The 12,672-nt window shown below is 40.8% G+C and overlaps 1 protein-coding gene across 2 annotated transcripts in view; it reads right to left on the bottom strand.

The window, feature by feature from the left end:
- Nucleotides 1-325: 325 nt before the first annotated feature.
- sparta (spartin a) overlaps nt 326-12,672 on the bottom strand; it is a 38,608-nt gene continuing 26,261 nt past the window's right edge. For both annotated transcript variants that reach the window (XM_038818894.1, XM_038818896.1), the window contains 3 exons: nt 9,872-10,030; nt 5,187-5,277; nt 326-1,368 (listed from right to left, as the gene is read on the bottom strand). In XM_038818894.1, the coding sequence (XP_038674822.1) occupies nt 1,179-1,368; nt 5,187-5,277; nt 9,872-10,030 (440 nt within the window). In that variant the 3' untranslated portion in view covers nt 326-1,178. The remainder of the gene's footprint in view (nt 1,369-5,186; nt 5,278-9,871; nt 10,031-12,672) is intronic.

Here is a 12,672-nt window from a genome sequence, read left to right as displayed (position 1 = left end):
GTTCTAGTTTAAAATCAGTATCCTTGGGATGGAAGCAAACATTTGTTCAGACTTAATCCTTTTCTAGGTAAATTCCCAAACAAAAATTGATGTGCTTTATTCAAGAATTATTTTACTGATTACAAATCTGAACCATTGAATTTCACCACTTCAAATTGAAGTTGCATGAACTTTTCAAAGTTGAAAAGTTCTTCTATTTAAAGATTAGCTTTATAAATGTCCAATACTTGGACATGTGCCAACTCTTAGGCTGAACCTAACATCTTTTGTCATAATGTTTGACTGTTTTTGTTCAATGGTATTACATCCTGAAGGGCAATAGTCATTTTAGGTGTCAAAACAAGTTGCTTTATTTTACAATGCAAACTAAATGCAGCCAAAAATTAGGTACTGTATTCTTACTTTCACTTTACTACACCGTTTGCATTACACAGTTGAATGTACACTGACACCATTTAGATACCACCCCTGCTATATTTTTACGCTGTATATTTGGTTTGCTTATTACATAGCACTGCAGCAGTTTTTAAAAATTGCATCAAATGTAGATTTAAGTTAATAATTTCTCTAATGCTCCAAAATAATTTCACAAATCCAAACGACCTCTTCTTGATTATGAAAAAACAGCTGCTTATGTCCAGAATTAAAAACTTTAAAGCAAAAATACGTATTATCCATAAATGTTGGGTTTTATTTTTTTGGGGGGGGAATGCTGAAATCAACAAATTTCCATTTAAAATTGATACTGTGCAGTAACTATAGTTAATGTTGTACTGCACAAAGTATAAATCCAAGTATATACTCTGTTACAAATGGCAATTCTGTTTTACAACCAATTCATTTAGGATATAAAGCAAAGACTAAGGAGAAAAGATAGAAGAAACACCCAAACACCCTTCAGAGTGCCAAAATATATATATTATTTAAACTCATATGAAATGCTCTATTTAGTACATTAATGTCCATCCCAACATCCGAAAATAAATTCAAAGTGACAGTTGCAAAATCAATCAGGTATATTTGACATAAAGTGCAATAGGTACTTCATTTTGCAAGATGAACTGTTGCTTGTTAGTTGAAAATGGAATTCTGAAAAATTATTCATATCTGGCAGTTACATGTTAACACTTAAAATTCCATCATACGAATTCTTCAAGGCCTTCCAAAGCTGAAATTATTCATTTTTTTTCTTGTTTCTCTGGTTTTTCTTGCAATTTGTAATCAACCAGAATAGCATTTCCAGTTTCCTTTGCGGTGCGTCGTGCCACAGCCTTGATGCCCAGGTTATCAATGTTAAAAGCTGTCACACCAACATTGATGGCAGAGTTCACAGCATTATCTGTAGCTTTCCCAGCAGCAGAGCCATACCTTTATCAGAAAGGAGCATTTTGATCATTTCAAGCAGCAGAGCAGACAGAAAAAAAAAGGGTGCCAATGCTAACAAGCTGTGAAGAATTGAATTCAAATTTTAGGGGGTTCTCTTTCCTTCCCTCCAGTCTTTTTCTGAAAATTTGAATTTAACTCCAGATTACAAGTCCATTATCATAGCCACAACGTTACCCAATACCTAGGATGTTACAGGTGAAAATAATGTTGACATTTCAAATGATATAGATAAAAATATCCAGAATCACTCCAGTACAGGAGGCGGCCATTCATCCCATCAAGTCTGCACTGACGCTCCGAAAGAGCACCCTATCCAGGCCCACTCCTTGGCCCTATCCCCGCAATCCCACCTAACCTGCACATTGTTAGACTGCGGGAGGAAACCAAAGCCCCAAGGAAACCCATAGACACAGGGAGAATGTGAAAACTCCACACCATCAACTAAGACCGGATTCAAACCAGGGTCCTTGGCATAGAGGCAGCAGTGCTAACCACTGTGCTACCCCACGAGCAAACTAATTCACTGCAGCAAAAATAGTGACGGTTTGGGCATTGTTAAGTCAGAGGCTGTCTACCTATGTGTGTGGCACAAAAGGGAACATTGCACATGAGAAGGGAAGGTGAAAGGGATTGTCAACTGGCAGAGAAATGAACAAACAAGGAGCTTAGTCATGCGAGGTCAGGAATAATTTGGATTTAACAATTACAAACCAATTGCAAATTTAAAAAAGGATATTGATGGGTTTATTCAAGCATGACTTTACATCAATGGGCCACTGACATGGGTGCATCATTTCACAACTTCTAAATGATAAAATTTTCACTGGATTCTCTTGTCGATCAGCAGGAAGGGCAAATTACGATGTTGTAAAACATACTTCCATTGATACGTATAATTCAACACCTGCTCAGAGACATTTGGAAGATTTGGATACAGGCTAAAAGTATGAGCAACTATCTTGGTCTTTTACGATACAACATTTCGAAGAGTTCCAGACAAATAAAAAATATGGCTACTTGATTATAAGCAGCTAAGCAAATGAGGCAATCATTTCATGGCCCAGTACACCATCCTGAACATGGGAAATCAGAATGCGTCAGGAGTTCAGCCCATATGAAGAGTGTATAAAATGAGGCCACATCAGAGGTTGAGGAAAACAAAAAAAGTATTTTAAATATGACCAAGTGGGCACATAACCAACCTTTGCTCACCTTTCAGAAACCAGAGAACACAATCCAGTAATCATAAATTGGTTATGCAATGGTGGATGTTCCTTCCAAGATACAACAGCTCCTTCAGATTAAGGATTACACTATGCAAAGGGCAAAGTTACTCACAATGAAATAAAAGGAGATACACCAGTGGCAGAGGTTTGGCTGAAATATCTCAATTATGTGGGGATGAGAGAATCTCAGTAAAACCTTTGATTGGAACGGATACAGATAGTAAGGGATCATGAGTGCCATTGGAGGGGGTCAACAGGGAGGTGGAGGTAATGAGCATAAAACAAAGCAGGCTTGGCCAGTCCAATATAATTTGTTAGTCAGTGACTTCTGCGGCCAAAGATTAGAAGCATTCGGATTTCAGGTGGAGAACTCGTTGAGTTGGCTTTGAGCACTGTAGATGCATGTGGAGCATTTGCAAGTTAAGGCACCACGATTTAAAGGAGGAGTGTCTAAGGGGATCTTTTAAAGGGGTGTGAAGGAAATGCAGCTAGACACCACACCAAGGGTTTAGGTTTTTAAAAAATAATCACTATACTTCATTATCTGAATTTTTAAATTTTTAAAAAAATTTTAAAAGCATGCTTCCAGTCATAAGGAGTGACCAAGTGGTTAAGAAGCTGGTCAAACTACAGTCTTAGGTTTGTTGCTTGTTCAGGGAAAAGATACAGGAGATCAAGTGATTCACCTTCTGGCTGGAAGCAGAGCAACTTTATTGGGCATAATTATATAAATTATGTGGCAAGTGAAATAGCAAGGTTAGCACCCCAGCAAAATTAAAGTAGATTACCCAGTTACAGGGTAGCACTGGCTATCACCAGTTTACACACGAAAGCTCACCGCAGGCCTGCAGTGGTCATGGTTGAAGGGCAGTATAACATTAAGAGATTAATAATAAATCCCGAGGAACGCTATTGATATCCATATTATATCCTACAATGTGTAAAGGGGGGGTTCCTTGGAGACTCCATATATCACAACAAGATACAGGATTGAAAGGAGGTCAGAAGTTTATAACTACAGTTTAGATAGGAAATAGTTGACATTCAATGAGGAATGTGGAATACTAAATGTTAGATGAATGGAGAAGACCTGAACTGGGGAAAAGAAATGGGATTGAGAGCAGACCCAGCATAAGATAAAAACCTGACTGCCAAGTTTGGAAAATAAACTACAGTCCGAGGAGCTAAATGAATATAATTATAATGTATGTATTTCTGGGTCTGCTCTCAATCCCATTTCTTTTCCCCAGCTCAGGTCTTCTCCATTCATCTAACATTTAGTATTCCTCATTGAATGTCAACTATTTCCTATCTAAACTGTAGTTATAAATTTCTGAACTAGAGAAGATAGCAGTGCTGGAAGTTTCCTATTTTCAAGAGCCCTGCATTGCGCAAGGTTCTTCAAGCATTACCCCCACATGCAGTCATGGTCTTTCTAGGATGTTAAAAGGGAATTCCTTTGAGTAAATGAAATGAAAATCGCTTGTCACGAGTAGGCTTCAATGAAGTTACTGTGAAAAGCCCCTAGTCGCCACATTCCGGCGCCTGTCCGGGGAGGCTGGTACGGGAATCGAACCGTGCTGCTGGCCTGCTTTAAAAGCCAGCGATTTAGCCGAGTGAGCTAAACCAGCCCCGTGGACAATACTCGCAGTTGCTAAACTTTAATCCACATGTTAATTTTCCCATCTAGCAATAATTCTAAACAGATTCAAACAATTATGGTTCAGGAAAAGACACCATTGCTGAAGATGTACTGGCTAAGTTTGGATACACAAGAATGGAGCTTTGTAAAGTTACTCCCAGAGCAGAACCTAAAAACACTTGCAGAGTCACTAATCTCCGGCAAGGAGCAGAAACCACAACTAATTTATTTTTCTCCTCTTCTCTCTTGCCAGGTAGTACTATGGGTAGCTCAGCATTGCCATGCTGCCCTGGGAGAGATTAGTTAACGCAACATAGGAACAAAACCCGGGATTATTCTGGTTTGTAAAACGAGGTATCACACCAGTCAGCGTGAGTCATCCACGATGACACTTTTCAGTTGGCAGAATGCTAAACCGAGTATGGCAATAGTGGTCAAATAAAAATAGAAGACTTGATTAACCTCGCCTCCAAACCCATGAGAAAGTGGAGTACAATGTTCCCAATAATAGGGGAAGAGACCAAATGACAGAAATACACCAAACACAATTTTATACTGTTGGCAAGAGAATGGAGGTCAATGGAAAGCTGGAATTCTGTTCATTATTAAATTAGATCAGCAACAATGTGGATGGACTGAATTTCCACTGAATACAGAGCCAGAGGAAAGAGAACCCTGTTTATATCAATAGGATATTGAAAAAGTAAAATCAATCAGCATAAAATCACCTGAAATGATTCACAAAATACTGTGCCAAAAAGAGAAAGCCAATTTAAAGCAATTAATTTCAAATAAATTAACTGGTTTGAATCAATTTGTTTTTGAAATGCAAACCGTCGTGTTTCTGTATCTGAAAGTATAAAGCGCAGTTAAGAACAAAATATGTACAGAATTTCTAATAAATTATGCTTTTTAAAAAAACAGCTACTTACTTATGTTTCACAGTGTGGACGGTCTCTGCTGCAACATTCTTGGCTATACACTTTGCTGCACACTCTAAACCATTCCAGACAGTTGCAAATCCTGCAAATTAAAACCAACCAGTTACAACTTACATTGATTAATTATTCACCTATGGAATCACAATAGCTTGAGGAGGTTAACTTTGTTTGAGACTGCATTGTTACCAATGGCCAAGTAAGAAGAATAGAAAATTAAAACAGACCAATGTTAAAAGAAGGTACGAGTCGGGCTATGTTCATCTGCTGGTTCACCTATTGCTCAAGTGGCTACAAGATTGATAAACAAGCTTGCAGAGTCGTATAACCTCAGCCCGGATGATAACAACAATGTCAATTGATTGTTCCTGATTCACAAGGCGCAGATTACAAGGACTTTAAACTTCAATGAACAAATTACATATTTTATTTGTCACTAATGTAGACAACGCTGACACTCGAAGGCAAGGATTATGAAGTTGGTTCAGAGGAGCAAGTCTGGCATAGACCATGGAAATACAGAGGTTTCAATGAACAAGAGACGCTCAAGTAGCATTCTGACAAAGCTGTAGTTTATTAAGGTTAAAATGGGAGGCCCAGTGAGAGAAACAGAACCTCAATGTATTAAAATGCAAGGTCAACAATCTTTGTAGTAATAGTTGAATGAGGAAACATATCTTTATACAAAGGATGTAAGAAACGGGGACGTCTCAAACACGAAAAAAAACAGTAATAGATTTTTTCTAAATAAATTTAGGAGTACCCAATTTAAAAAAAATTTTTTTTTAAACAATTAAGGGGCAATTTAGTATGGCCAGACGTCTGTCCCAACCGCGTCTTCGGGCACCTCTGCCACCATCCAGGACCTGTTTCCGGAGTTATTTTAGGGGCCTTCTGGTGACCAGGCAGAGGGGATGGAGCAGGCATCTGCACCACCGCCTCCCACTGGCCCGGGACGAGCCGGAGGAGATCCTGCCTGTCGATGATCCCGGTGGTGGGATCAAGGCAGGCCCTCGGTGGTTGGTGGGCCCGTGTCGCCCGCCGCACTAAAGGTGGAGGATTTGGGCCTAGAGGTGACTGTCCAAAGGCTGTCAGCCGCCTAGTGTTGGGAGAGGAGGGTGCACATGAGGCTCTCTGCAGTGGGGTGCAGGGCTCACTCATGCCTGACACGGTCGCCCCTCCCCCCCCTCTGTTGGACTCCTAGAATCTGGCGCATCATAATTGAAGGTGTTTTTGTTTTTCTGTCTCCGTAGATAGTTCAGGCAGTGTCCTATTGGGCCCCCCACTCCCAACATCCCGACTACGTCCCTCCCCACCGCCCCTCTTCCTTTCCCTTCTGTTGGTACAGAGGCAAGGGTATCTGGTCTCACCAACGCAAGGTTTAGTTGTTTGTACCGTTTTGTTTATTTTTTGTACAACTGTGTTGTGATCTGTTTTTTAATAATCAAATTTTCCACTCCCACCCCGTACGTTGGTACAGAGGGGAGGGTACTCTTGTTTCTCCAACACAAAATTAGTGTTTGTACCGTTTGGCCGTGTATATTTTTTTTACTGTTTTAATAAAAAGATACAGCCAATCCACTTAAGCTGCACATCTTTTGCTTGTTGGTGTGAAACCCACGACGACAGGGGTAGAACGTGCAAGCTCCACACAGACCGTGACCCGGGGCCAGGATCGAACCCGGGTCCTCAGCACCCTAGGCCGAAGAGCTAACCACTGCGCCACCATGCCGCCCTAAAAGCAGTAATAAATACTAGTTCAATTAATAATTTTTAAAGTTGAAATTCGAAGACATTTTATTCATCAAAGGTAGTAATGGATTATAGACCAAGGTGGGTAAATGGAGTTAGGATACAAATTTCAGCCACGATTTCATAAAATTATGTAATTGGTTCAAGGGGTTGACTAGCCCAGTGTTCTTCAAAGTCGGGGGTGCGACCCATGGGTGGGTCGCGGAGCCGTTGTCCCCGGCGCTCCCGATCGCGCAAATCCCCACGCAGCAGCCGGCTTTTCATAACGGCGGCTGTAAGCGGCCGCGAACATGTGGGAAAAAAAATAATCGCCCGCATTGCGCTCAATCATCGGACACGCATGCGCAGTGCGGCCGTTATTTTTTTTTTTTTAAACGGTTGCAGCTTTTTATTTTACAAGTTCTGTAGTGGTTTTTATTCATTTAATTTTTATTTTTTTCATTTAATTCATTCATTTTATTTGTTTTACAAGTTCGGGGGGGGGGGGGGGTTTATTCATTTTTTCATTTATTTTATTCATTACATTTTTTTTTACAAGTTCAGGGGGTTTTTATTCATTTATTTTACTCATTTTATCTTTATATAAGTTCGGGAGGGGGGGGGGGGTGTTATTTGATAAAATTTTGCAGGAAAAAATTCAGAACTTTGGACAGATGGAGACTCCATACTTTCCAACACCGGAAGGCTTCACCTTCATCCAACAGGTTCCATTGGAGGAGCGTGTACGAGGGCCAAAGGGACCCAAACCATTTCCTCTATTTTTGTCAGCAGCAAACAAGGAAAGAGAAAATGGTGGGTCTCGCAGGTCGGCCGGCGTGGGTTGCGAAGGTTGGCCGGGTTGGGACCTGAAGGTTGGCAAAAATGGGTCCCCGGAAAAAAAGTTTGAAGAACACTGGAATAGCCTGCTCCTGTTATCAGATGGTAACACTATTCCAAATAACTCGTGCTCTTTGCTTTTGGGCATATTTCAGCTTGCATATAAATTACATTATGTTTAGTTGCATTGGAATGTATTGCCACCTACTGGTCCAGTAATCCAATAGATCTGAATCTGGCTGCACTGTTCCTTATTCGTCCTGCTTAACGGTCAAGGAGACCTTATCTGGAATATTGTCTGCTGTTCTGATAACCAAAATAGGGCATATTTTACTCCTGAGAATACACACGCAAAAACAATTCTAGGTCATCAGGAAGCGTTACGGAATTTCAGCTCGTCCTTGGTAAAGCAGATTGCCAGATGATCCAAGTGATTAGTATCTTATAATTATTTGGTCAATCAAGATAAATAATATAAATCCGAGACAAGTTAAAATTAAGGAGTTAAATCTAGGAAAATAACAAGACTATGGACCAGGGAAGGATATTGAAACAAACAATCCAAATAGGATCCAAGGCCAATAAGCTCAAACTGAAATAGAGGGCAGTGGGCGATGTGACCACAACACTGTTCCCAATAGTGTTCTCCAGAACTCGTTACAAAGTTCCTTAGTTTTTATGCTACAGAAAAATGATGTGGACATGTAAGAGCGATGATAAGTTTTCAGACAGTACAAAAATTTGATAATGGAAAGTTTTTGATCGCAAGATAATATCAATGGACTGGTAAGGTGGGTGGAACAGTGGCAAATGGGAGCTCAGATGTGGATAAGTGTGAGGCAATTCATTTGGGTAATGCCACAAAAACAAGAGAATATATATATTTTAAATAAATTTAAAGTACCCAATTTATTTTTTCCAATTAAGGGGCAATTTAGTGAGGCCAATCCACCTACCCTGCATATCTTTGGGTTGTGGGGGTGAAACCCACGCAAACACGGGGAGAATGTGTAAACTCCACCTGGACAGTGACCCAGAGCCGGGATCGAACCCGAGACCTTGGCGCAGTTACCACTGTGCCATCGTGCTGCCCTAAACAAGGGAATATATAAAGGTAGGGTATTTAAATGTAGAGGAGCAGCGAGAGCTTGGGAGTGCATATCCACAGATCGCTGAAGGTGGCTAGAGAGGGAGGCGGCAAGATTATATGGTATACTTGCCTTTATTAGTGGCAGCACAGAATACGAGCTGGAAAGTTATGCTGGAACTGTATAAATCACAAGTTAAGCCAGAGCTGGAATACTGGATACATTATAGGAAAAATGTGATTACACAAGAGAGGATAGAAAAGAAATTTACAAGGAGGTTGCCTGGACTGGAATATTTTAGTAATGAGGAAAGATTGGATAGACTAGTGTTGTTTTCTTTGGAACAGAAGAGACCGAGTGGAGACCTAATAGAAGTATATAAAATTATAAAGATCTAGATAAAGTGGATAAGGCAGTCCTATTTCCTTGGATGCAGGACTAATCTCTTATGGCAGCATGAATTTATAAGAGGCTTAGTAGGAATTCAAGGGAACTTCTTCCACTTAAAGGTGGTGGGAATCTGGAACTCGTTGCCTGAAAATGCTGGTAGAGATAAAAACCCTCAATATTTAAAAAAATACTTGGACATAGTTCTGGATATGTATTTGAAACACCACAACCTACAAGGCTACAGACCAAGAGGTGGAGAGTGGGATTAGGCTAGTTGGCTACTTATTGAATGGTGTGGATACAATGGGCCAAGTGGCCTCCTTGTGTGCTGTACATTTCTATGGATTTAGAGAGTTTTATGTATTTCTGGAAAGAGTACAAGGCAAGTAGTCTGGTTAATGAAAGATGTTTTGACAATACCACTATGCCATCTCCCCATAAAGTTATTCAGTAATCCAATTAATGCCCCTCTGAACTATTGTATAAATTGCATCAGTTTTCCTATTATTTGATTATTTCTACAAGTTTAACAAAAAGGAGTTTAACAAAAAGTAAAGAATTTAAAGAGACATTAAATCATACATTTGTAAATACTTATGGAAGTTAATGGAATCAAAACAGATCAATGTGTACCTTGAACTCCACTTGCTGCCACCACCAGGGCTCCATCTAGATTGGCTTTTGAATTATTATCTTTCTTTATAGCTTCTGGAATCAGTTTACTTCCATGTTTCTTTACATGCGGAGCCAGCTCTCTTCCAACAGTACTAGCAACAGCGCAAAGTCCATCAACTGAGAAATTTTTTAAAATTCGAAATATAACTGGTGTTTCAGACAAATGCAACTACTCAGTAAACTTGAACTAAGAACATATAAAGGTAAAACTCATTGATTTAGGGCACACAGTAATTCACGATCAAATATTAAGCAGCAAACCAAAGTGAAAGTTGTGATCTTCCCTTCTTTTGCCATTCATCATGTTATCACTGCTGTGAGGTAGTCATAAGATAATTTACTCTTATTTGGCCTGAGCTCCAGTTGAGGAAAACTTGTCTTTTGCTTGTGGTTCATATCATTTACAAGATAACTGCAATTGGCACACTCTTGACATATTTAATTACTCTCTTGAGACTCTACCTCATGTCCTATTGCTGTAGTTGATAACAGACCAGCAGCCAAATCTATTTGCTAAAAAATGGCCCTGATCTTGTGGCCAGCAGCAAATAAGAGGCATTTGCCACTGCGGTGCTTACAACTATATGTTTATCTTTCTCAGAGGCTCCAGCGACAACTTGCTCCCCCAGATGTCGCATGGATCCATCAACAAGGAAACTAATGGCGAGCCTAATTTCAGCACCTCGGATATCTTGAGCTGAAGGCAGAGGTTACACCTTTGTTACACGGGTCAAGGTGTAACAAAGTACAACAATGAAAGCTTTTATAATTTGCATATTTTGAGCACCTTTGATACCTCAGGCTGAAGGTCTGAGGTATCAACGGTGCTCAAAATATGCAAATTATAAAAGCTTTCATTGTTATACTTTTAATTCTAGCTCCCCTCTCCCCAGCACTGCTGTTATCCCCTCCCAGCTCCTATCTCTGCTCACCTCGCACACCCTCCCCAGCTGTGCTCAAGAAACCCTCCCACTTCATGCTAAGTTCCTACCCTTCACACAGTCAGTATAATTTTGTGCACCTGCTTGCAGAAACAAATGGTGCAGCAATACGAGTCATGTTAAAAAAGTACGGCAGGAATACATTTTCACTAAACTAAACCCTATTGGCACAGACCAGCTTTTTATAATGTCAAAATAGATATCTGCCACCTTGTGCAGAGAGGACATGACTTTGCCAATAGGCTGTAATGAGGAAGCATTTATAGGATCGCTGTCCAAAATGTTGCTCCTTGCTATACATGTGTCTTTAGTCCAGTTTGCAAAACCCGTATATCAACCAAAACCAGTTCCCGCATGCATTACTATCTATGGATCAGTGACAAACAGGAAATAATCACAGTATATGTGATTTACCGGGGTTTAGGTGTTTTAGTAAGTTCAGAGAAGGGGGCAAAAGAGGGGGAGGTGTGGCGCTGCTAGTCAAGGACAGTATTACGGTGGCGGAAAGGATGCTAGATGGGGACTCTTCTTCTGAGGTAGTATGGGCTGAGGTTAGAAACAGGAAAGGAGAAGTCACCCTGTTGGGAGTTTTCTATAGGCCACCTAATAGTTCTAGGGATGTAGAGGAAAGGATGGCGAAGATGATTCTGGAAAAGAGCGAAAGTAACAGGGTAGTTGTTATGGGAGACTTTAACTTTCCAAATATTGACTGGAAAATATATAGTTCGAGTACATTAGATGGGTCATTCTTTGTACAATGTGTGCAGGAGGGTTTCCTGACACAATATGTTGACAGGCCAACAAGAGGCGAGGCCACATTGGATTTGGTTTTGGGTAATGAACCAGGCCAGGTGTTAGATCTGGAGGTAGGTGAGCACTTTGGAAACAGTGACCACAATTCGGTGACCTTTACGTTAGTGATGGAAAGGGATAAGTATACCCCGCAGGGCAAGAGTTATAGCTGGGGGAAGGGCAATTATGATGCCATTAGACATGACTTAGGATGTGTTGGTTGGAGAAGTAGGCTGCAAGGGTTGGGCACACTGGATATGTGGAGCTTGTTCAAGGAACAGCTATTGCATGTTCTTGATAAGTACGTACCAGTCAGGCAGGGAGGAAGGGGTCGAGCGAGGGAACCGTGGTTTACCAAAGAAGTGGAATCTCTTGTTAAGAGGAAGAAGGAGGCCTATGTGAAGATGAGGCATGAAGTTTCAGTTGGGGCGTCTGATAGTTACAAGGAAGCGAGGAAGGATCTAAAGAGAGAGCTGAGACGAGCAAGGAGGGGACATGAGAAGTCTTTGGCAGGTAGGATCAAGGAAAACCCAAAAGCATTCTATAGGTATGTCAGGAATAAAAGAATGACTAGGGTAAGAGTAGGGCCAGTCAAGGACAGTGGTGGGAAGTTGTGTGTGGAGGCTGAGGAGATAAGCGAGATACTAAATGAATACTTTTCGTCAGTATTCACTCAAGAAAAAGATAATATTGTGGAGGAGAATGCTGAGACCCAGGCTATTAGAATAGATGGCATTGAGGTGCGTAGGGAAGAAGTGTTGGCAATTCTGGACAAGGTGAAAATAGATAAGTCCCCGGGGCCGGATGGGATTTATCCTAGGATTCTCTGGGAAGCCAGGGAAGAGATTGCTGAGCCTTTGGCTTTGATTTTTAGGTCATCATTGGCTACAGGAATAGTGCCAGAGGACTGGAGGATAGCAAATGTGGTCCCTTTGTTCAAGAAGGGGAGTAGAGATAACCCCGGTAACTATAGGCCGGTGAGCCTAACGTCTGTGGTGGGTAAGGTCTTGGAGAGGATTATAAAAG

The sequence above is a fragment of the Scyliorhinus canicula genome, chromosome 14 (assembly GCF_902713615.1).
Source record: "Scyliorhinus canicula chromosome 14, sScyCan1.1, whole genome shotgun sequence".
NCBI lineage: Eukaryota > Metazoa > Chordata > Chondrichthyes > Carcharhiniformes > Scyliorhinidae > Scyliorhinus > Scyliorhinus canicula.
This window is presented reverse-complemented; position numbering and strand designations above follow the sequence as displayed.